The sequence below is a fragment of the Aotus nancymaae genome, unplaced genomic scaffold (genome assembly GCF_030222135.1).
Source record: "Aotus nancymaae isolate 86718 unplaced genomic scaffold, 86718_ANA_hifiasm-v0.15.2.pri h1tg000041l, whole genome shotgun sequence".
In the NCBI taxonomy this organism is placed as follows: Eukaryota; Metazoa; Chordata; class Mammalia; order Primates; family Aotidae; genus Aotus; species Aotus nancymaae.
The window spans coordinates 12,868,695-12,894,459 of record NW_026988455.1 but is presented as its reverse complement, the minus strand read 5'-3'; the positions used below and the strand labels follow the sequence as shown (position 1 = coordinate 12,894,459).

At 39.8% G+C, this 25,765-nt stretch overlaps 1 protein-coding gene across 2 annotated transcripts in view; it reads right to left on the bottom strand.

Annotated features, from left to right (window-relative positions):
• The window catches only part of GLIS3 (GLIS family zinc finger 3), a 488,252-nt gene that overhangs the window by 59,331 nt on the left and 403,156 nt on the right, over window positions 1-25,765 (bottom strand). For both annotated transcript variants that reach the window (XM_012454569.3, XM_012454570.3), the window contains one exon: window positions 10,783-10,927. In XM_012454569.3, coding sequence (XP_012309992.1) covers window positions 10,783-10,927 — 145 coding nt within the window. The remainder of the gene's footprint in view (window positions 1-10,782; window positions 10,928-25,765) is intronic.

Below are 25,765 nucleotides of genomic sequence, written 5' to 3'. Positions count from 1 at the left end.
GAATTCATACAAATATCAACTGTGTTTTTTTTTTTTTTAAAAAAATGCAGAAGTTTATATACCATACTCAAGCTTTTTGTTGTCCCATTTTTTAAATAAAAGTTGTCGAAGTGGGGCCTGTGAAAGAATCCTCAAGGGTTAAACTGTACTTTATTTTGCTCGCGTAATACACACCTTTGAGTTACAACCCATAATGCATTTGTTTAAAAGATAACAAGTCATTTTCATGCATGACTGCACTTCGTTAAGGAGAGAAAATGGGCTGTTACTAAAATGTCAACACAATTGTCCCTCTTGAAGTTTAGTTTATCTTGAAGTATTTTTACACTTTCAGCACTTCCTTTTGTTTCTCCAAGAGCATAAAGATCCAGAATTTTCGGGATTCAGGAGACTTTCCCTTCAGGTATTCTGAAGAAAATTATCAATATTGGGGGTGACTCAAGTTTTGGACCCAATAGTGAAAATACAAGGTCTGGTATCTTCTGCGGTTTTTTGCATTTCACTTTGGAGGAATTTAATTATGTTGTCGTTCAACGAAAAATGCTCTCCGAACCTAAATTCACAAACCAGAAAGTTCTAGCAAGGAAAACACCCTGTCAGGGTCGCTTGGAAGGCTGCATTTGATATTGAGGTTAATTGGAGAATGGGAGAGAGGCCTCACTAATCATAGCCTTGCTGCCTCGTGAGTAGAAGGAGCTGGTTTTCCTTTTTCTTAATGTCTGAGCATTTTCCCCCTTCCCTTGCCGCTCCATATTCCACCTATATTAGGAAAAAATAGCTTCTTAAGGGTTTGCACAGTCATCTCTCTAATCTTTTCCTTCTCCTTGTGGCATGAATACTTTCAATATTGCCAATCCTTAAAAATCTATCATTTCTGCCTTTTTCCTTCCCACTTTGCAGTGTGGAGTATCATTACCCTGCAGCCCTGAAAAGAAGATAATGAAACAATCCCTTCTCAACTGGATCAGGTGGCTGTCACTAAAATAACACCACCCGTACATCCTTGACATGCTACCCCAAGCTAATTGACGGCAAACCATGGCAACTGTCTCCTGTACACTAAGACAAAGAAAACATACTCATGTCACCTGATGGGAGAGCTACCTGGCAACAGATAAACAAGTGTGTTAGGGAGACGTTCTATTAAAGTGAGGGTATGGCACTATAGAACACGCCTATTAACTTTGAGCTTAAGCATGCTGCTGTTCTCTAGCGAACAGAAATAAAGCAAAATGAGAATTTATTGATGTCTGAACAGCTACGTGAATATGCAGGTTCTCTTACAAATAGATATTCCCCCATGAGCTCCAAACTTCTGTGTAGACTGCCCAATTACATTTCCACATCTTGCAGCTGGATTTATAGCCAGGGAAGAGGTGTCGGTGCTTGGAAGAGGATACAGGCTTATACACTTCTCTGGAGTACCTTGCAATACAACTAAAAGATAATGGCTGATGCCATCCACATAAACGTCAGAAGGTACCATCAACCATTCCTAAATACCAAGTCTAATTAACTTCATGTTAGGAAAAGCTCTGGAAACATCTGCATTGCAGAACAAAGACATATTGTTTCCAGTAGAAGGGCATCATCTGGCAGCCCTCTCAACTTCTCTGGGACCAATATTTCATACAGCCCTCTTAGATCTTTCCAGACAACGCATGACACAGCTAACCTCAAATCATCTATCTTCTCCACCTCCCAACCTACCTGCTACTCGCCCTCAAAGGATTCATTACACAGAAAGTCAGTAAAATAACTGAAACCAGCTAACGACTCACACTAGCCCATGGGAAATCTATCATTTCCTCCTGGTCTGTGTGTTATCTTAACCCTCATTGGTGCAGAGTGGAAAGCAGAAAAAAAGATGCGGCAGGCATGGCCAATCACTCCTGGAAGCCCTTACAGAAGGAAACCTCAACTCAAATAGAAGTTTTACTTGGCCACAGAAAACAATGTTGCCGTAAAAAAATAGTAGGTTCCCAGTCTCCTCATTACTCATCCCTCAATTATCTTCTACCTGTAGCATGTTGACCACAAAAGATATTTCCTCCCTTTCAGAGCCTGCTGGGACAATCCCACCCAATCTTTCACATGACATCTAAAAACACTTCATAGTGATGGCTTCTTGGAAACAGATTTTTGGCATAAACAGCCAATCCAATTTTTAATGCCCTATTATTCCAGCTAAAGTCAAGGGTTGATCTACCAACTCTGAACTCTGAGAAAGCTTCTCTCTTTCTTAGATCTGTAAAATGAAGTAACAGCAGTCCTTCTGGAGAATTATGGTATAGTTAGGAACTCACAGCTTCGATTATCATGAGCCCTGGGCAAAACTGCATCAACAATTTAGTTTTGTTATAACCCCAGAGAACCCCTTTCCTAGGTTTTTTCACTCTGATCACTCTTCCATTTGGCCATCAGGTGCTTTGTGCTACCTCTTAGCTTACTTTACTCTGAAGATAGATGCTAGAAGACATTCACATGCTGTCATGAGTTTATGCCCATATAACAACAGTTCTCCACGTAATTTATTTAAAGGCTTTTATCTGTATCTGAAATGGAGGGTTCAGACTTCAGTTCTATCTAATTCAAACATCCTTGTTGCTAGTAGAAAATATATTTTGATGAAGCAAGCGACATCCCTATTAGAATATTACCAGATGGGTCTCTGAAATTCCGTATTTGTTATTTGCTTTCTTCTAGGCTTTAATTTATAAGTCGAGGAGAGGCTTTGATTTTCAATATCAATTCTTGATATTCAAAAGTTTGAGATACTTCTTTCTAGGAAAAAATATCTTGGGCAGAATAAAACCAGGACTGCTCCTGTTTATGATCCTGCCAGCCTTTGGCACCTCTATCTAGAATGGAGCCCCATCCAACCTACGGCAGCTTCTTCCTAAGTGAGAGCCATATTAAGCGCTTCCACAATGGCCCTGGCCGCTTCCGCAGATCTCTTGCGATTTGCTGACTTTAACCAGTAATAGTTCCATTTGCGGGCCACTTCTTTTGGGGTTCCATAGTGCCCTGGGGAGAACTAGGAGTATTGTGTAGTACATGTGTTCTGGATGCCTTCAACAGAAACAGCTCTGCCATTATCCATTTTAAATATTAAGCCTTATAAAAATCTCTAAAAACCTATGGACTAGAAGACCACTAAAGCATTTGCTAAAACTAGTATTATGGGTATCAGTAAAACTTGCATGTATTATATGATCCTCAACTGTCTTATACATTCTCCTCTTTGTTTTAATTAATCCACTTTATGGATGCCTTGATTTCGCTGTCATTCTGATGAATGTTCCAGATATAAGTATAAAACAGGGCTTGGCAAACATTTGTTGTAAAGGAGCAGACAGTACATACTTTAGGCTTTGAAGGTAAGAGGCAATATTTACATTCTTCAAGCAACTGTTCTTCCCTAAAAGTTTATTTTAAATGAAAAAACACTTAAAACCATCCTTAGTTCTCAGGCCATGCAAAAACATGGGGCAGACCAGATTTGGCCTGTGGGCCATAGTTTGCCAATTGTTAAGGTAATAACTGCCTGTTGCATGCTAACTACTAAGAACCATAATGAAAAGACTAGGGAACCGCTTTGGAGATACGGCAAGTAAATGTGAGGTAATCAATGGTCAAGAACAGTTTAAGACGCCTTAAAGTGTATTTTGAGATACATGACATGGCTTAGGAAGAGCCCGTTTACCAAATGGTATCAGGACAGGGGCTAGACCCCAGCAATACCAAAACAAGGAATGTGTAAAATTGCATTGGCCAAGGCCATTAATCCCATTTCTTCTTTCCTCCACCTGGCCTCACCCTCACAAATTCACTGTTCATTAATTTTTCAAGCAGACAATGGTACTCTGTACAACTAGTATAAGCATATTTCTACTCTTCATGACAACAGGAAAAAGTCCAATTTGCAGACCAGAAAATGGGTCTTAGAATACAGAAGCTCCAGTCCTCACCTTGACTTACATTCCTGGAAGGAACGCTTTATGTCAGCACATCTATTACTACCAAGTAGTAGCACCCAGCATAAGAGACATAGATAGAAGAGGTTCTATTCACTGTCACAGATATTGACTTGGTTCACAAGTAATCAAGATTTTAAACAAAGAGGGAGGAAAAAAAGAAAAGATCAACTGAGCATCTGCCAATTGCCAAGGAGTGTACCAAACTCTTATGTTACTTCATTTAGTTCTCATAATAGACCTATGGAGTCAGTATTATCATTATAGAAGAGGAAAAGTAACCTCCCCAAACTGAACACTAGGGAGTGGAGAGTCAGAATTGGAGTTTAGATTTAGCTCCACGTTCTTTCTGGCATAGCACGCTGTCTCAAAAAAACTAAACAAAACACAAAACCCACTATTTTTGAATGACCAAACCCTAGTAACCATCAAAACACAATTTTGACATTGTGAATTTGAGGGCATTGTCACCCCTGGATGCTGAACACTTATGTTTAAACAACTATGTCATTAATCCAGCAACTGAACACACTAAGAGGGAAATTTAAGTTACAGAAAGAAGTAACATTTCCATTTGTAAATGTTACATCTGAGCACCAACTGGCTACACTGATGATCACAGAGCTTGTACAAAACATGATCAGTAATGTAATTTAAGAAAAAAGAGCTGGGTGCCATGGCTCATGCCTGTCATCTCAGCACTTTGGGAAGCCAAGGCAGGAGAATCACTTGAGGCCAGGAGTTTGACATTAGCCTGGGCAAGACCTCGTCTCTACACAAAATAGTTTAAAAAAAAAAAATCTATTAGCCAAGTGTCGTGGCACACATCTGTAATCCCAGCTACTCAGAAGGCTGAAGCAAGAGTATCACTTAAGCCCAGGGGTGCAAGGTTACAGTGAGCTATGATCATGCCACTGCACTCTAGCATGGGTGGCAGAACGAGATGCTGTCTCAAGAGACAAAATACTGTCTATTCTTTTTGTACAGCTATGACTCCAAACTGCCTTAGTCCTCCAGAACTATGAATCCTGGATCATTAATTTCCCAACTACAAAATCTTCTAGGGTAGTGGATGCATTGCATCTTTCATGAAGTACACCGACTTCTCAGAAATGCTTGATAGGCATTCCAGTGAACCAGCCTGAGAGCAAATTCCTATGCACGTTGATGAGACTTTATCCTATTTTCTTTTTAATACTGAAGAGTTCCCTTTCTGCAGCCCCTCACTCCTAGAAGGCAGAAAAAAAAAAAAAAAAAAAGACTTTCTCTATATCTCCAAAGAAAAGGTTCCAGTGAAGCTTACAGACCCCTGACTTAGGGTGGGACTAGGTGTTAGTAGAAACTTCAGGTTAAGACTCAACTCTGAAATCCAGAGCCGATGGGTAGTGGAAGTAGAAGCAGGACATGAGCAGCTAAGTTCACTAGAGAGAACAGGACTGGAGTCTCAGAAGCAAACCCAGGTCACAACTAGAAACGGAGTTCTGGAAGTCAAGGCAAAAGCATCCTGGAAATTTAGGTAGAAAAACTAAGATTCCAAGGAGGCAGCTGCAACTTCTGATGAATCAGTGCCTGCTGTGAGGGGAGCATTAATGGATGGAGTCACGGCCAGGGCACCTGAGCAGGGCACATCAGCCTATGACAATGTTGAGGAAGACACCATAAAAGCTGGTCTCCTGGGACAGTGCCGATAGCTGTGTTGAATGAACAAATTCCACAATCCTCTCTTCAGTGCCTGCAATATGCTATTACTGTAAAATATGGCAAGTAATATCCAAGTTATAATTCATTGATGTCCCTTAGAGTCTTTGCTATTCTTAACATTTTCAGTATCCATAGAAGCATAAGATGAGAATTCACTATGGCTACAAACACCCTGAATATGAACAGTTTTTTTCTTAACTCTTCATGTGGAAAAGACAACCACTAATGTTTTTTTCCTTGGAAGGTAAATTCAGTTGAAGCAAAAGTCAGAACTTTAGACTCAGCAATCTCGTCTATAACCTCTTAGCCATAAAAAGTATTAGCTTCTCATTCCAGAAATTCTATCCTGTATTCTGTTTTGCCACCCTTAAGACCTGCTTTGGGTACACCTCAAAGTATAATAAAGCCAACTTTCATCTTCTCATATGCCAATTGATTACTGGTGAAATTATATACATTTAACTTCTAAGTTCATGAGTACATGTGCAGGTTATATATGTAAGCTTGTGTCATGGGGGTCTGTTGTATAGATTATTTCATTGCCCAGGTATTAAGTCTAGTACCCACTGTTTCTCCCTATCCTCTCCCTCCTCTCATCCTCTGCTTTCCGATGGGAGAAATATAAAAATAACCAGCATTTTTCCCAGTAAGGATAAAGCTACAGCTGCCCAGCTTTGCTACTTGCCTCTCCTCCTCAATGAGGTAGGGAATTGTTTTCGCTCACCCACAAAAATATTTTTACAGCAAAAACTTGCACATATTGTAAAACTGAGTAATTCAGCTTAATCTTGCGTGAAAAGCCAACATGAATACAAGGGAATATTGGATATGAAAAACTGAAGCACCAAATTCAACAGCCTGCAAACATATAAAGGCATTAACATTAGATGCATACATGCAGATGTGCCCAGTGCTGGCTGGGAATCAGAATCTTCATTTTCTTCAGCTAAGTGGCTATAAGATCCTACTCTTTGCTCATATTTTGATTGTGCCATTATAACGCTGCTGTGGGGTAACAAGCAAAATCCACCTATAGGTTTTATGTAGTGAGAAACAAATAGATACTAGAGTACAATTCTAACTTCTCTCAGTCAAAATTCAGGTTATGTCTTGCCAGAAGTCATACTCCTACATTGTGATCCAGAGCAATGGTTTTCAAAGGGTAAAAACCATTTGACCAGCAGCACCTGGTGGTGTCACCTGGGAGCTTGTTAGAAACGTCCGGCAGAAATTCAGATTCTTGGGACTCAACTCAGACCTACTGAATCAGAAACACTGGGGGTGGGGCCCAGCAAACTATTTTCACAAGGTTTCCAGATGATTTGATGCATACTGAAGGACTGGCTCAGAACTAAGGAGGGCTCAATAGGTTAAAACAAACAGTGCCTACAACAGAAGTTGGAGGCGTGCTCCAGACCTCATCGCATTCCCCAATCTAACTCAGTGGACAATCCAGATGCAAGAGAGGTTACAAAAACTGAAAGGTTTTGATAGTTCAAAAATGATTCACAGACTTTGCCAAATGTTTCCCTTTAAATTTCCTTTGTGCCTTGAGTTTCCACCTCCTTTTGACCACCACCAGTTTCCAAAAACGATACTGCTTTCACCTTTGTGAATCCCAAGCAAAGCAGTGATTTGTGAAGTTAATGCAAGTTATAACCATGCATTTTTATAATGCTCTATGTCTTAAGCCTTCATAAAGACTTCTATATAGTTGTGATTAATCTTCACAACTCTCCTACGAAGTTTAACCTATTCAGAAATGTGAGTTAGTTTAGGACCTTTAATAAATCACTAATTACCATTTTTGGAGGACAGACTATGAGGTATTTTTACAGAAAATTTCTAACTCTGCAAGTTGTCCCATGACAGCAAATACTCCAGAAACTAGAAAATGTATTAAAACATACCATAAAATTACATTAAAATGAAATATTAACTTTCACAAATTCATGTTAAATCCTGTATAGATTTTATATGGTGCTATTTATTACAAAAAGTAATGTTGTAATAGAGAAGCCATCACTTCCCAGTAAGGAGGTTAGAGGGAAGAGAACAACACATGACTTCAAATAATCCTGCTCCAAAGAGTCTTGTTGCCTCTACATTTCCCTGTTACCTGAACAAAGCACCTATTTTCTGAAAAACTCTAAGGTTACATTCAAAATTTGGATAATTCAACACGACTTATAAGCTCTAAACAGAACTATATTACAACCCAAGAGAAGTTATAAAATTCCCTTTTTGTAGATTTCTCTTGTTCCAGCTGTTTGTTCCTGAGGAGTTTGTGGGACTCAAATCAACCACACTGGCCTCTACAATGTCTTCATGGCATGGGTTATTAAGGTCATGTTTTACTGAATCTGCAGTACGGCTTAGGTTTGAAAGGAGCCATAATTTTTGAGATCACTCACGGGACAGATCATCTTCCATACATCATTCACTGCTAATAAATGGACTCCCTGCCAAGACCAGGCCCTGGTCCACACAGTCCATGGTATCTCAGACTCGATAAGTTGTGAGCTTCTATACATCATTAGTTCATCACAGGTATTCACCAGAAGACCTATGCAAGTACCAATTCTTGAAAGCGGCTTTCACATTTTGATCTACTGGCTATGAAACAGTTCCTATTAGATTATCAGTTAAAATCACCTAAATTTACAGACCTGGCCTGTGGCATTATCTGGAACACAGAACCTTTGAACAAACGGGCAAGAAATACAAATGAGCCGTCCTTCATTCAGGCCTGCTCATTGCTGCTTTGGCTTTCCTGTTAGGTTACAACATTGCTCTCAGGTTAGCTCAGGAGCAGGGTGGGGGAGCCCTGGGATTCTCAGAATAGCAGACTAGTAAAGATCTTAATTTTATTAAAGTCACCCTCAGCATGGCCTCAAGTAGTATTTGGCTGCTTTAACCTGGGACACTATCTTTCACAGAAATTAGTCTTTTCAGGTAATCATTTCTAATCAAGCTGACTTTTCAACCTGAAAAGTTTCAATGAGGGAAGGCAACACCTCAGGAGATGTGCAGGACTTGTGCCAAAACTGCCATCTTTCCTGTTCATCTTTATGCTATGCAAACTTTCCTTCTCTTAGAATTGTATAAAGCATCATCAACTTGACAATTTCCATTACAAAATCATTACTTCACACCCCAAGTTCTCAATCGCTGTGGCTTCTGTAAGGTTAGTGTTCAATGCCAAATTTAACCGCTTCTTATACTATGCTCATACTCGACGGGTTTCCATCAAAATATTTGTGATAAATTTACTAGCACTTAAAAGGTAGACGTGCCTGACCATCATTAGATATTTTTGATTTTGTCAAACAGAACATAAAGGGAGTAACTCCGAGTACTTTTGCCATTTAGCCAAGTCTTAATCTTCAAATTGTCTTAACACTTCAGATTTTCCATTTAACTGATGAAGTTTCCTTTTGCACCTTTTCCATTTTTCACGGTTTGGCTTCTTTCCATAGATTTAGGGAAAAGGTTTGCAGATGTTAACATGCACTCCAACAAGCACATTTCTGGAACTTGAAAGGCTTACAATTTTTGTTTCATAACTTCTTCTCCTGCCTGGTTCTGCCTCTTGGTTTGTTGCCAATCAACTAAAGGCATAATTTTTTTTTTTTTTCTTTTTTTTAAAGACAAGTTAGAAAGCAAAATCATACCCGAGGGAAGACGGAATAAGGAAAGAAGTAGGGGCTGGGTGCAGTTGCTCATGCCTGTGAATCCCACCACTTTGGGAGGTTGAGGAGGGTGGATTGCCTGAGGTTGGGAGTTTGAGACCAACTGGTCTCATGAGACCAACTTTGCCACATACCGACTGGCCGACGTGGCAAAATCTGTCTCAACTAAAAATTAGCTGTGTGTGGCGGCACACACCTGTAATCCAAGCTACTAGGTAGGCTGAGGCAGGAGAATTGCTTAAACCTGGGAGGTAGAGGGTGCAGTAAGCCAAAATCATGCCACTGTGCTGCAGCCTGGGTGACAGAGCACGAATCCATCTGAATTTGAAAATAAATAAATAAATAAAGGCAAGGAGTGAGGGTACACTTTCAGTTGTAAGTTACCCGGAGAAGTGGAATTGTGGGAACAAAGTTGAACAAGATGGGCCTCCGAGTATTTCAAGTGTTCAGTCATGGAAAATGACTCTTGAAATACTTGCGTACTGCCCTTTCCCCCTGCATCTCAATCAACTGAGAACTGTCAAGTTTAAAAAAGTTATACAAGCATGTCTTTCTCCTATTCCACTACAATGCATCTGTAAATTTTAAATTCAAATGGCTTATTCATACTTTTCAAAAGGAAAAAAAACAAGTCTGCTGCCAAACCTGGCATCAGATGGGGGCGGGAGTGGTATCTGCAACCCACAGAAAATAGAAAATTCTCATTGTCTGGAATGTGGAACTGGTAAATTTTTTCGTCTTCATAGCATGACAGTAAGAGCATTCCATATGTAAGAATAATCACTAATTACATTTGCATAAGTATGTCACCATTACAGAGTAGAAAATGCACAAAAATCCAGGCTAAGAAAAATAACTTCCTTATTGCATTTTTTTTTTTTACTACATACATGTAATTTTCCAAATATAGTCACCTATTATTCAAACCTAGGCAGATGGAAGGTGGTCTGGGAGTGCCATTTCATCTCCTTTCCCACAATGGTTGGTAAACATGAATAAACATTCTTACAAGTTGGTTTGCTGATGTGGAAATTTCCTTAGAGACCTAGGGCTTCGTTTTAAAACAAAGATGACAACTGTTTCATTAAGAAATCCACATGCAGCCTGCTACCTGCTTAAGGGGAAACATTTCTTTTGAGTCTAAATCAAGTGAGTAAATTTAACATACCTGTGAGGGTTAGGTGCACTGAATTTCTGGCAGAAGTCCAGAACTAAAAGAGGTAATGCATTATTTTTATTTCTTTATGAGAAAAAGAATCTGCTGCCAAACCCAGCTCAGGCATCAGAAGGGGTGGAGAGCAATCTGCAGCCCATTGATAAGCAACAGATGATCTTAAGTTTTTCTCAGGTGAGCATTCCCTTTAAAAGCAGAGTAAAGGAGTTGTGGTTGGCTCTTCCTTTGCTGTCTTTACCTGAATACAGGTCAGGCCCAGGTCCCGGGGAGTGTCCCACAGTCCCCTCAGCAGCAGCATCTCTAGGGGAAGTGGCTGGCTGTAGGGGCTGCACGGTAAGGCAATCCGTGAGCAGGTCTGGATGGAGCTCTGTGCTGGACCGCAACTGAGAGAAGAAAACGGAAGAAACATCGATAAGGAAAGTTGGTCCTTGGATTATTTTCCTGGAAAGGCATCATGCTTTATCAGTACAACTCAACCCACAAAAATTATCAAGCAGCAGTTGTGGGTGAGGCACAGAGCTTAACCGAGTGTCAATAAAAGGGTCAGTTCTCCAATCCTAATAACACCTGGCAAGCGCTTCCGGAAAAATGTGGCTGGAGGCAGATTTGACTTCAGTCCTTGATATTTCCACTTCTGGGAACTCAACTTCCTATTATACTTCCTTTTATTTGCTCTGTATCTTATCAGAACTTGTAGTGATAACAAGAACAAACTCAAGTAGATTTAATCCGTCTTGGAAAGTGCTTTTAAAATAGAAACACTGTCATGAAAACATCCCAGAAATGATTAAGAAATTCCCATTGAGATTTAGCTCCTATAGATTTTCCATGAAAGGAAAATAAAGTTAAATTTAAGTATTATGAACATGATTCAAAGATAAAGTCATTAAGAGCAACAAAACTCCAACAGTAAAAACAGAATTTAGATCCTATACATTGATGAGTTACAAGTAAAAAAAAGCCAAATAAATACCAAACTTTTAGGTGAAAGTTATCTGATCAAGAATTTTGTAAGTGTAATTGAAATAAAACACAATGGAAGAGGTTGTGACAAAAATATTAAAGTTCTGCTTCTGCAAATACCTTAAAAGCAATCTAGAAATGTATTACAAATATTGCAAATGGTAATCTTTGGTATTTAAAACATGTGTGTATAAATTGATTTTATACAGACTAAACCTTTAGATACAGAGTATGCTTATGCATTCAGCAATTGAGTGTTACATACTTCTCTAGACCCTAGGAATATTGACTTTTTATGAAAGTTAGACTCTAGGTGGGGAAGCAGATGATGAACAAACAAAATACATACAACCTCAGATGGTGATAAATACTATGGAGAAAAGCAATGCAGAGAAGAGAGACAATGAGTAGGAGTAAGGGATGGCAACTTTAGACAGGGGATCAAGGAAAGCCTCTTGGAGATAGCATTCATAAAAAGCTTTGAAGTAGTGAGGAATAAGCCCTGCAGACTTACAGGAGAACCTGCCTACCCTGAAGTGTGCCTGGATATTGTGCAGAGAAGGGTCAAGCAGGTGAGCCCGGGACCTGGGGAAGAGAAATAGAAGATAAAACTGAGATGAAAGGTGGGGAGGTGGAAATGGGAAAGAAACATCGGATAAAACCTTGACATGAACAGAAACTGTTCAAGAAAAAAGGAGAAATCTAAATGAACGTGAAAAATGTTTGGCGCATTTGCAAAGAAGTGTGATGTTAAAACATCTTTTTACTTATCAAAAACTTAGAAACGGTAGCAGTGAAGGTACAGTGAGACATTGTTAAACACTGTTCATAGAAGTGCATACTGGTATCAACAGTCTAGAGGGTATATGAGAATATTTTTTCAAGGTCCATAATTGAAATGATTCTAGAACTTGTCTTAAATGTTAAGATGTGTACCTCCCCAAAATATATACAAATATATAAAATAGCATTTATAACATTTTCCGATTTGATATTGCAACTTACAATGTCTCAAATGTCCACAAATAGGGCTAATCAATGCTTTTACATCAATTTGATAGATTATGCAATCATTAAAATGATATTCATGAACATAAAAGCAAAACAGTTATACAAAATGAGAATTATATAAAAACAGCTAAAATGTCAGAAAGTAATGTGATTGAACATTAAAACTGATTTTTGCTTTCAGTAGCACTATTATGAATTTTCCCTTTTTAAAAACCTTTTCTTTTGCTTTCCAAGTTTTCTATATTCCAATAATGTTCCGAAGCTGGCTTGAACCAATCTGAGGTGCTAATTGTGTGCATCTTTTCCAAACTTTCCATGCAATGATGACAGACCGATAGCTCGAAATCGGCCATAGGTAAGTATTTACACCAATGGAAATTGGCAATTCTACAAAGAGGCTTTTTCATCTAAGGAGCTGGTTGTTAAACATTACCAGCACACCACCGGCAATGACAATGACCAAATTCTGATCAGAAAGAAACACATACATACACCAATAAGTTACTATTTAGAGAAGTATTTCTTGGATCTCAGAAAGCTTAGAGACAAATATACATCCTGGTTTTAGCCCAAGAATATGAACATGACACAGTGACCCTAAACACAGGGAAGGGGCATTTAATACAGGTAGGGACCGAGACATGACTTAAATTTCCTCAGTTGTGGCACATTGTAATCTGAGACTGTTAGTGCCTAACTCTGGACTTTTGGAAGATACGTTCGTTATTTCGATACTAACCTAACACATGCTGTGTAAGAAACACTGGAGGGAAAAAAAAAAAAAAAAAAAAAGATCAAGGCTTGGAATGAGTTCTGGCGATCACTTTTAATTTATGTTCCATCATTAAAATATGATCTGGGGTCCACATGTTTTACTAGGGGCAGACATGGATGCTTCTCTGCTTTCTATTACCAACTACTCTAGGGTTTTACAGTTATCAGTACCAGTGAGATCTTTGCAAGGAATTTCACGGCTAGGGTTGCTCCTGGCATCAAAGGCTGGTAGTTCTTTCGTCGTTTCACTAAATATTCGTGTTTTCCAATAGTGTGATTCCATACAACTTTATAGTGAGAATTAATTTGGTTTTCTTTGGAATTAGGCATGGTCCTACAAAGTGCTTCTTAAATTGAACACGCATAGGGACTTTATGTAAAATTTCCAAAAGAGAGCCAAATGCATAGAAATGCAGTCATCATATGGAAGTGTAGTATCCTGCCCAGATCTTCAAACCAGGAAAGGGACTTTCAGACCCTTTAAGGTTCTTAAACATTCTCTAGTACAGGAATTATCTAAAGGCTGAGGAGGCACATAGCAGAATCTCTTGGGAGGCTGGTCTCTCAATAGTTTTATATTTGAAATAAGAAGCCCAACTATTGATGAAAAATTGTATAATATTTTAACCAACATCTTCTTAGCCATTAGGAATAGTTAAAGAAGATAGAGGGAAATTTTTCGATTGCAGGAGGGAGGTTCCCAATCTTGGGCATGCAGCAGAATCACCTGCAGCACCCCACCCCAAAGAACTACTGCCGATTCAGTAATTCTGCCAAGCGTTGGTAAGTCCCCAGGTGAGGATGCTTCTATTGGTCTCGGGATTATACTTTTCGAACTACCAGTCTCTATAAAAATTCTGATGAGGAGAACGTAAGATTTTTCCGGTGATGGAAAGGAGAAGTAAATGATAGAAACAAGGAATTATAAAAACCTAGTGTTTTTTAATGTAGGAACAGAAACCTTATTTTTCTTAATTAGCTGTGACCAAGATCTTTCTGAAGCAGCGACTTTGGAACTCTAGTTAGCAGGTACTAGGTAAAGCCACATGAGAAGAGTACGTCCAAGTGCTAGGAATGTCTGCAAGTCATTGGACTTGGAGATACTGGGAAGGCAAATTGCAACTCATGCAGGGATGAGCATATCATGTTTTGTAGCTTGTCATTATAAAATATCTTGACAATTTTCTAAGAAGGCTCCTTGGGACATCTGGACCTTTAAAGTGTAATGTTACCTCCAGTGAGAAGCAACCATTAAGCCCAGGACCATACACACAAAATAATTCTTAGCTTTCCTGTAACACTTCTGACTTTCTTCAGACCTCATAATAAAGTGGTTAAATGAGGCTCATGCCTTAAAAACAGTTTGGATTGTATTTTTACAGGAATAAAAGGTTAAATTTCAATCTAGTTTATTACATGCTCTTAGCAGAGAGCAAAGGACTAGCCCTTAAAGTCTTGACTGCTTTTTGCAGAAAAAAAGTGGAATTTGAAGCCATTGAGTCAATTCACTTCTTTCAAAGGACTGCTGTGTTACACAACACCAAGGACCTTCGTTCACATTGTAGTATGTGAACCGAGTTCCTGAAATCATTCAACTCTTCTTCCCTAATCGCACTCCATTGGTTCCGGAGAGGTTCTGCCCCACTTTGTGCTTCTCACTCATTTATCAAATATTTCTTGGGCCTCAACCTCATACCAGGCACTGTTCTAGGGGCCAGAAATACAACAGCAATGAAAACAGATTTCAGAGAAGTTTCCATTCGAGAGAAAGCAGATAATGAACAGTAAGCTAAATTATAAAGAAAAAAACAGAAGCATAGATGAGATTTCAAGTGATGGGGGAAACTATGACCTTCTCGAGAGATTTTTGAGGAAAACCCTGAAAAAATTGGAGTACCAAGACCAGCTCGATCGTAGAAACCCCCACCCAAGCATAGTTCTAGAAACTGCTTCTTAAACGCGCCTAGAGGCCTTATATAAAATTTCCAAGAGAGAGCCGCATGCATAGAACTATACTCATGAAACGGAAATCTACTGCTGAAAGCATTAAGAAACAAAGAGAGAACAGCAAAGTGGGAAAGAGAGAGAAAAACATCTAACACCAAGCTTCACACACAGCCTTCTGAGCTATGCGTCTTGAGTAGACGCTGACCCACGTATTTATCCTCTCTGAACAGGTGATTATTATCAACAGGCAGGTGTTCTGTGTTTTCTCATAGAACCAAGATAAACTAGGCAGGCAGCTGGTGCTCGCTTACCACTGATCAAAACAAACCAGAAACCGTTCTCCACGAGGGAGCCACGGGGGCAGGGGAACTGGTGTATGATATACGTATACTCTTTACTACTTTAGAAAACCCCCAGGCAGTTTTCTACTTGGGGGATTGGAAATAACTGGTTGGTATCCAGTTATTCAATCACTCATCTAGGTGTGTGACTGCTGTGTTCTGAAGGAATTCTGTTGATGGGCTTCACGTCTACAGTCAGTTGACTTTAAAAACAGAAGATTATTTCCTACAGTCTGGGTGGGCCTCATCCAATCAGTGAAAAACCTGAAGAGCAAAAAAGCTGAAATTTCACTAAAAAAGAAGAAATTCTGCCTGTGGACCACAGCATCAGTTTCTGCCCAAGAGTTTCTGGCCCGCCCTACAAATTTCTGACTTGTCAACCCTGATAATCTCATAAACCAATTTCTTGAAATTAGCATTTCTCTCCCCACTCCCACACACATAATATATAGATGTTTATCTTGGTGAGTCTCTTTTTCTGGAGAACCCTGACTGATACAGATACTATTACAATGTACTTTAAAACCACTACCATATGACACTTTGTTTCAGGTCAGGAAGGGAAAGAGCATTGTGCAGCTGAATCCCACAGAAAAGGGCTGGATGTGGATTGTCAACAGGAAATGCTTTTAAAGACTGCATTTTATTTAAATAGATACTAATCTCTACACTGTGTTGGATACTGTGTGCCTCACAACAACTCTATGGGGTACATACTATTGTGACTTCCATTGTAGAAATAAGAAATCGAAAATAAATTACACAGCTACCAAATGTCAGGCGTGGATTTGGGCGTGTTAGAATCCCAATCAGGCTTTCAGACATTACATTATACTGGCTCAAGAAATAGCCCACCCCCAACTTTCTCCTTGTGTCCACACCACACTACACTGTACAGGCTCGCACACTTTCTCTTCGTCTTAGGATTCTTTTATATTCTAGCCTGAAGGCTGTCATTCAGAGCTTGTTCTAGAAGGGAAAGAACCTGGGTAACCAGGTTCTCTGGAAAAGTCTCTAGTATACCTTGTCACCACTGTGTATATTCTGACACTATGCCCTTTAGGGAAAGCGGTCTTTGTTGGAGTAGAGATTGAAGCAACAAAACAGAATGGACCTCTTCTGTTTGGTTTTCACTGTCCTCTCCCTTGCAGGTTTGACACCTGGTTCCATCCTAGCCTAGTAACATGAATGTCTGCAATTGACAAAAATAAAACATTAGTGCTCATCATTCCTTACCACCTGCATCCTAAGCACACACAGTGGTCCCAGGGCCCCATCTCTGTTCCCTTGCTGATCACTCCTGGTTCTCAGGATGGGGGCACTGTCATGACTTTCTCATTCTGAATGAGATGATCTTGACCCAGGGAATCGCTGACCTCAGTATCTCTTGCTAAGAGAGGATACTTCCTTTTACTCTTTCTCCTGATTCTTACTTCCTTCCCTGGTTTCTCTTCCTCCTCCCATTCTTCCACTGTCAATTTTTTGGACCTCAGTCATTCCAGACAGCTCCGCCATACTCTGTAGGGATGATGCACGCCTCTATCTCCATGCTCTTCACATGTTATTTTAGATGTGAAGGTCAGGGAAGGCCTCTGTAGACTGGACATTCTGGGCTCAAACGCCAGTGAAGCGAGGGAGCAAGACATGGAGAAAGGCATGAAATCTACTAAGGAAACAAACTGATGGGTTCTGAAAACAGCCACTGGGGAGGAATGAGCAAGGGAGCAAGAGGAAGGGTACAGGATGTGGATGGGGCTGGAGAAATTGGAAAAGGTCAGACCGTGTGAGGCCTTCAAGCACATAAAGATTCAGTATTTGCTTTCCTCATAATGGTGAACCACTGGAAGAGTGTGACCAGGAAAGCAAGTGGTTTATCACATAAAAGATTTGCTCTGATTACTGTGCAGAAAACAGACAGGAGGAGGACAAGCATCTAGTTAGGGGCTATTACAACAATCTGGATGAGAGATGCCAACAGCTTAAGGGAACCAGAGGTGGTGAGAAGTGGTCAGTTTCTGTTTGGAAGGTCGAGCTGAATTTAGTATGGAATATGAGAGAGAGAGACAGGAGTTGAGCATAGCCGCAAGTTCTGGCCTGAGGAACAGCAAAGGAGAACAGAGAAGTTGCAGGTTGGAGGTAAATCAGTAATTTGGTTTTGAATGTGTTAACACTGAGATGACTCCTGGACATCAAGGCAGAGAACCTGCAGGCACCTGCACACAGAGAGGGCGGGTTCACAAAGCACAATAGGGTCGGACCACAAATAGCAACTCCTTGCTACATTTCTGCCTCAGGCTCTCTTCTCTCACCAATCCATCCTGTGATATCAAATGGACTCTCCTACAATTGACTTTATAGTGCTATACCCAAGGTGCAAATGACTTCATGTATTGCTTAGCACACAAGTCCCAAAAGGCTAAGACGTTAAGCACCTCCATCCTGTGACTGCACCATGTACCATGGATGCATATTTCCCTGGGTCCCGACAAGAGCCTATCTCACTGTCTGCAAACATCCCACGTAGTATGCTGTTCATCCCTCCTGCCCGGAATGAATGGACAGGGGGGATGAACAGTATACCACATGGGATACTACTGCCCGGAATGGATGGGAGGATGAACAGCATACTACATGGGATACTACTGCCCGGAATGGACAGGGGGGATGGACAGCATACTACTCCTCCTAAGTAACTCCTCCAAGATCCCGTTTGTGACTCACCTCCTAAATGAAACATCCCCTGACCAGACCAGTCCACACTGGGCCTCTCAAGGTACAAGAAGAACTGCAGAATCCACTTTCAACACTCTTATGATTGGACACGTGCACTTTGTTTCTTGTTATGAATTTAATCTGCACAATTGTGTTGGTCAGTCCGCGAGGACCAGGCTGGCTCCCTCTTAAGCTTTTAAAACTCCACAACACCTAGCAGTGTGGGACCAGCGTCATGGTAAATCATTTAATCACTAACTGCCAAGTGGATTTGTAAGAATGAGTCACAATTCTTTATGCAAAGGAAGCTATAATCTCTTGGTGAGTGAATATGTTTAAAATAGACAATGTGATCCTCTCTTAATTTACCTTCCTAATGGAGAATTTTCAAAGATTACAGGTTATATAAATGTGGCAGAGAGACTACTGATGCTCTGCCCAGCTCCCCTCTGATCCCTTCGATCAGCAATGTGCTGCCGCCCTCTGCTTTGGTGTGTCCGTGCCCCAGCTTCTGTGTACTTCAGATCCAATGTCTAGCATTCTCCATACCTAACACACACACACACACACACACACACACACACACACACACACACACACAACTGAACAGTACTTTTTTGCCTCAAAGCAGGACAAATGCTGACATGTTATGTTCCGGAGCTCCCTGTGGGATTGGGCTAGACTGAGATCACCTGAATTGGCACCCGTGCCTAGCTTTTTCCCCTTCCCCCATCCTCTCCTGAGTTCTCTTGCAAGCACGCCCTTCATAAATTACATGCACCTGAATCCTTGGCTCACAGTGGGCTTATGGGGCAGCCAATTTAGTAAACATTCCAAACTTACTTTGATTTGGTTCAGGAATGTCGAGAGACAATCAGCAGCACTTAAAAGGATAACTCTGATCACATCGATTCATTTCTCTTCTGTAGCTGCTTTGCCCACACGCCAGGAGTATGGAAAGTAGATGTTTAATGAAAGTGGGGTGTTCTAAACCATTCTGGATAATACTAAAAACATAATTGTGGAGACTAAATTAAAAATAAGACCTCAATATGCCAGAACAATCAGGACTGAAAGGGGCTTCGGATGTCACTATGTCCAAACCTCTATCTTATGCCTGACTTCCCTAACAGCAACCTGTAAGTAGCTTGTCAGACTTTGCTGCTTGATACAGTATAGTAAGGGGCAATGCCCTCATTTTGGTTGTTAGCCGCAACTTTAGACAGTTCCCATAGTCAAAAAGACTTTTTTCGTATACTGAGTCCTAATCTCACCCTCAGAAACTATTAGAATTTCTTGTTCCTTTTATTCACACACCTGCAGGAAGGCTCATGGACATAGACTTGGGACAACTCTGAGTCTCAGAAACCAGTTTGTGAGCCTCTGAATGTTAGTGATTCTGATCTTCAAGGAACTACTTTAGGGTCCAATTTCCCAGCCTATCCAGGTACAAGTAAACAAATTGGCTCCTTCGTTTTTATACAATCTCCCAATATGAAATATTTGTTTAAAATGATAGTTTTTCAACCTTAATAGTGAAATCACCTATCAGGGTTTGACAGGGTTCCTGCATGCCCAAATTTGAGCTGCTTCCCTAACAATGCAGGGATTTTTTTTCTAATATATAAAAACAAGGCACCATCAATTATGATTTGTATTTTTTTTTTTTGTACGGGACTATTCTGTTAATGTTTATAAGCTCTTGCAACAAGAGATGGAAATTTCACTCCTGTCATTTTCTCATTTCAGATATGATTGAATAATCGTCCAAGATTAAGTGAGTCAAGTGGAAATAATTAGGAAAGGGAAAAAGGCCCAGAATCTTCAATTTTCAGTTCCATTACATTTTATTCTAGGAGCAAACGCATTCTGTTAGTCTGAAGTGAAACATCCTTCCAAAGAAAACGAGGCACAGAGGCCTTTTGTTTTCCCTTTCTCCAATGAGCACAGTCCATCTGGGCCATGCATGTTTATGCATCACCTTGTAGGGATCCCTTTGTTCTCCAGAAATCAAATGCCACCAAAATATGTTTCTGAAGAAACTAAGCCAGAAGGAAAGACGAGTAGGATTTTTTCCCCAGAGGGTTAAGGTTTGTTACCAGAACATTCTCATCAAGTGTTCTCTATGACACTTCAAGCAATGTAGATCTTGGGGAATTAACTCATTGCCAAAAGGCTTAAAAATAATTATAATGAATTAACCTATTATATTAATCACAATTAATTTTCAGTTGAATCTAAGAATTCCATCTCTGGGGGATTCCTTAGCACTGACATATAGAAAGTGGCTTTGGCATATGATAGGTAATTAATCTCCAACAATCTGCTATTAAATTCATTTCCTTTAGGAATGACCAATTTGCAAAGAGGACCAATTTGCAAACAGAAATGAGAGTGAAGAGTTAGAGAAATGGCATGGGAAGAAATCTTTACGAGAACATAAATGTCCAACTTGGTGCTCTGAACATCTGTATAGGGGATACCTATTTGGTTAGCAGTGACTCCAAAGGCCCAAAATTTTATCCATAGCTGATTAATGAACATTCCAAAATATGTGAATGGGTACACATGCTGGGGTATATCTCAATAAGATCATGAAAAATCAGTGCCAGTAGGAGACAATAAAACTATTTAGTAAAAAAATGATGATTTATGGAAATTGTTCAAAGAAACATAGAATTTCAGAGCAAAAAGGAACTAGGGCACAAAATTCTTACCTGCCAACTCTGCAACAAGGCTATGCAATTGAAATTTCTGTGATGTTGGAAAGCATCTGCACTGTACTAATTGGTAGCCACTGGCCACACGTGATTAATGAGCATTCGAAATGTGGCTTATGCAACTGAGGAACTTTTAATTTTATTTAATTTTAATTAATTTAAATTTAAACTTATAGTAATGAAATGCACAGCACTACTGCATACTATGGTAGCAGTTCAGCCTTTGTCTAAATCCTTTTGATGACAGGCAACTTCCTTCCTTACCACTAAGCACCCTCCATTGCTAAACAGATCTCATCATTTAAAAAGTTTTGCCTCAAGTTGAACTACAATCTGCCAACTATAGATCCACACCCCTGGGGTTTATTCCTCCCCTGGTCCCTTAGACCACACAGAGTAACTGCTCATAGTCTACTTTTACAGTTTTTTAGTATTTGAGAAGCTTCAAAACGCTGTAGTATTACAGAATTTCAGCCATGGAAGGGGCCATGGTTTAGCTTCTTTGTTGTCCCTTCCCTGTTAGCAGATTTTTCTCCAGACTTAAAAAAAAATTTGTTTTGTTATTTATTTATTTATTTTGAGACAGTCTTGTTGTGTCACCCAGGATGGAGTGCTGTGACATGAACATGACTCACAGCAGCCTCAATCTCCTGGGTTTAAGCAATCATCCTGCTTCAGCTTCCTAAGTAGCTGAGACCACAGGCATGGCCACCACATCTAGCTAATTAAAAACCAATTTTTTTTAGAGACAAGGTCTCACCATGTTGCTCAGGCTAGTCTCAAACTCCTAGGCTCAAGCAATCTTCCCACTTCAGCCTCCCAAGTTGCTGAAATTACAAGCAGGACAAGTTTTTTATATAAATAAGAGGACACTTAGGTAGAAAGAGCTTGGGGCTTTTAGTTCAACTACTGTGTGATACTGGGCAAGTATATTCACTTTCCCAAGTATAGTTTCCCTTGTGTAAAATAAGGATAATACCAGTAGAGATCTTGGTTGTTTTAAGAACTAAATCAGATAAGATGGAAAAACCAGCCAGGCGCATTGGCTTATGTCTGTAACCCTAGCACTTTGGAAAGCCAAGGCCAGAGGATCACGAGGTCAGGAGTTCAAGACCAGCCTGACCAACATAGTGAAACCCTGTCTCTACTAACAATACAAAAATTAGCCAGGTGTGGTGGCATGCACCTGTAGTCCCAGCTACTCGGGAAGCTAAGGCAGCAGAATTGCTTGAACCCGGGAGGTGGAGGTTGCAGTGAGCCAAGATCATGCCATTGCATTCCAGCCTGGGCAACAGAGTGAGACTGTCTCAAAAAAAAAAAAAAAAAAAAGATACAGAAAGCATCTAACACTATGCTTGGAACACAGAAGTCGTTTACTAAACCATTAGTCCCTGTTCTCTCATATAGCATATTATTCCATTCAGCACCTTAATTACTCTATACACTGAGGCTCAATGGCCTACGTGTAAATGACATCCAAATATTAATAGAGTTAACCAGCTGTCTGACCAGAACAGAATACAACAGAACAAACACATCCCTCATTCTAGACTTTCTGTCTCTATTCATGCAACCTAAAATAGTCATAGCTTTTTAAAATCCATGTTGTTTCCTTCATTCGTTCGTTCATTCAGCACATATTTCTAGATTCTGTACCATGTACCCCAACTACACTGGGCCCAGGAGATAAAGTGGTGCATAAGACAAGTGAAGTTCCTTGCTCTCGCAGAGTTTACAGTGTGGCATTAATAAAGCTCATCATCAAGTAAAATCCTTAGATCTTTTTCCAGATGTTATGCTCTTTGTTTTGGATGGCTCTTTATCCTGGGAAGAAGCTAGCTTTCTAAAGCTGCATTGCTGTTGAGTGGTACAGAACCTCTTCTTGGCTACATATCATTCAAGTCAAGCACTCAGTGGGCTACCGTGTACCCTTCTTCAGTGCCTTGTGAAAACCTGATTAAAACATTCACTGGCATTAAGGATGATGTTAAATGTCTGCCCCAAAGTAAGTTATCTAAAAAAATTGTCTCCACCCTATGAATTACGCTAAGTCATTAGTAACCACTTATAATAACTTATCCACAATATGGATCACAAAATATAAGACCCAGACTACATGGATTTGAACTTTTGTATCCTTACTAACAAAATGTTAGACAACTATGAGAAAGATGTTTAACATCTCTTTAGCTTAGTTTTCTTTGTATGATGTGGATAATAATGGCACCTAATTTATAAGGCTGCTGTTAGGGATCACAAATAGATAAGAAAGCATTTCACCAATACATGGTATATAATCAATGTTAAACACATGCTGCCATTTCTATTATAATTTTTACTAACACTCAGAGTAGAAGCACTGTTAACACTCCATAGCATGCACCCCTGTTTTCCTTTTTCTCCCACCCATTTTTTGGGGATATATTTTCTCTTTCTTTATCAGCTTCTTCCTTTTGTAAGCCATAGTGTGGCAACATGACAAGGGGAAATGGATGGAGACTTTGGGGTCAAATAGCTACAGGTTCATATCTCAGCTCCGCCACTTACTGCTATGTAGCCTTTGGCAAGATAACCTCTCAAGATTTCAGAACGTTTGCACAATGGAGTGATAACATTAACTCCATAGGCTTATAACAGAATTACATGTGGTGACCTAAGGACAATGGCTCTTGTTGCATATAATTAATTTTCTTTTTTACTCAAGAAGAGGCTATTATATTCATTAAGAGTGAGACCTTTGTTAGTAACACACTGGGGTCTTGCTTAGCCTCAGAACTAGAGTCCCCGGCCAGTGTCCTAATCAAGATACGAGCACAGTTTTCGAGGATACATAGAGCCATGGAATTATTCTGTCTATCTCAGGAGAATGCAGCCAGTGTTCACCCTCTTGGAAGAGACTAAAACATATTAGAAACCAGAACCAACAACAAAACATTTTTAGAGCACTCTGAGAACTTCATCTAGATGTCCTGATACCAAAATCTGTCCCACTATCTAGCTATGCTGGACGGAGTTGAGGATCTGAGGTTCAAAAGGATGTTGAAATCGGAAAGGCATGCAACTTGTAATTTCTGCATTGTTACATTTGTGAAAACATAATTTTCTTCCTAAGTCAATATTTTTATAAAACTGACACTGAGAGTCTTACATTTATTTTTCTAACTGGAAAATGATACGCAAATGACACAGTCAAAGGTGAATTCAAGCTTCATTCAGAGGCACGTCTTAAAAGCAGATGACTAAACTGAAGAATGCATTCTTTTTTTAGAAAAACAGAGAAATGTTAATATGGAATTTCATTTTGCCATGAAAAACATCCCCCTTCACCCTTTGGGGCCTGGTTATGGGGTTGTGAAGACTCAAAGCAAGATGAAGGGTTTACTTTTATCACGGCTTCATAAATTCCTCTGACACTGGTTCATTGCACTAATGTGACCACACACATTCCATCCCATCCATTCAAGTGTAGCATTTTTCTTTCTATTCAAGTATTCTCAAGGTTTAATTAAAGCAGCCAGCTATCTAGTAATTACTTCCCCCGTCCATCTTACCAGCTCCGTATTGTCTTCCCTTGAATTGATTTCTGACTACCGCTCCTGCCTATGTTACAGCTTAGGAAGTGTGGAGAGGGACTCACTATAAAAGTCAGTGGATCTCATTTTTTTCTGCCTTTCATTTAATTACAACAGATTGAGTGAAGAAGATTTAAAGCTGATTTTCATGTGCATGAGTGTTTGGACAATTTTAAAAGTACCTACTTCTAAAAGTTGAAGGCTGTTGTTTCAATGGAGAACACTTGTTTTTTCCTCTCCCATCCATTCTATACTCAACAGTCAGTTTAGTTTTTCTTCTCATTGAAAGCCCTTTAGTGACTCTCCCCCCAGACATTACCTACAGCCCAAATTCATGGGCTTTAACACGCTGGCTCTCACCTAGCTTCACATGGCTTCATGTCCACGCTGGAGGTCATGCAGAACCAAGATATTCCTGTAGTCTTTGTTTATTCTCACTCAAGTCTCATGCTGTACTCTGGCCACAAACCTCCCTCATCTGGAGTCCCCTTTTCTCTGGATTCTACATGTCTACAATAAATTCTACATATTCTCCAAGGTCCAATTCAATGTCACCTGTCCCTTGAAGTTTTACCAGGTCTTTCCAATCCAAGGTAATTTCATTCTTTTTCATATTCTAAGGGCAATTTCTCTTCATCTTGCTGTTGGCACTCATAGTTTTCTACATTTTATAATAGCTATTTAGAAATTATATCTATATGTATGCACATCGTAAAAGACAAAAAGGTCTTTATAAACCCTTGAGTGTTTGATCATGCAATCTAAAACAGTCCTTCTTTTCACATGAAAGGTACTCAATAAATGTTTGGGGAATGTGTGAACAAGTAAATGAATGAATAACAAATGAGTCAATGACTGCAGAGGGTTTATTAATCCATGCTTAACCTTTGGGGCAGGCCCCAAAGAAAAATGAAATCATGTCTCCTGCAACCCCAGGGGAAGAAAAGAATGGGGCAATTTAAGTATGCCTACATTATCAATTAAGAATAAAACAGAAAATAGCCAAGTGACATTGAACAGACGTTTTTTAAAAACGACACTTGGGGAGTTTCTTTCTTTCTTTTTCTTTTTTTAATGATAGTGTGTTTGCTCTGTTGTCCAGGCTGGAGTGCAGTGGCGTGATCATAGCTCACTGTAACCTTGAATTCCTAGGCTCAAGCTATCCACCCGCCTCAGCCTCC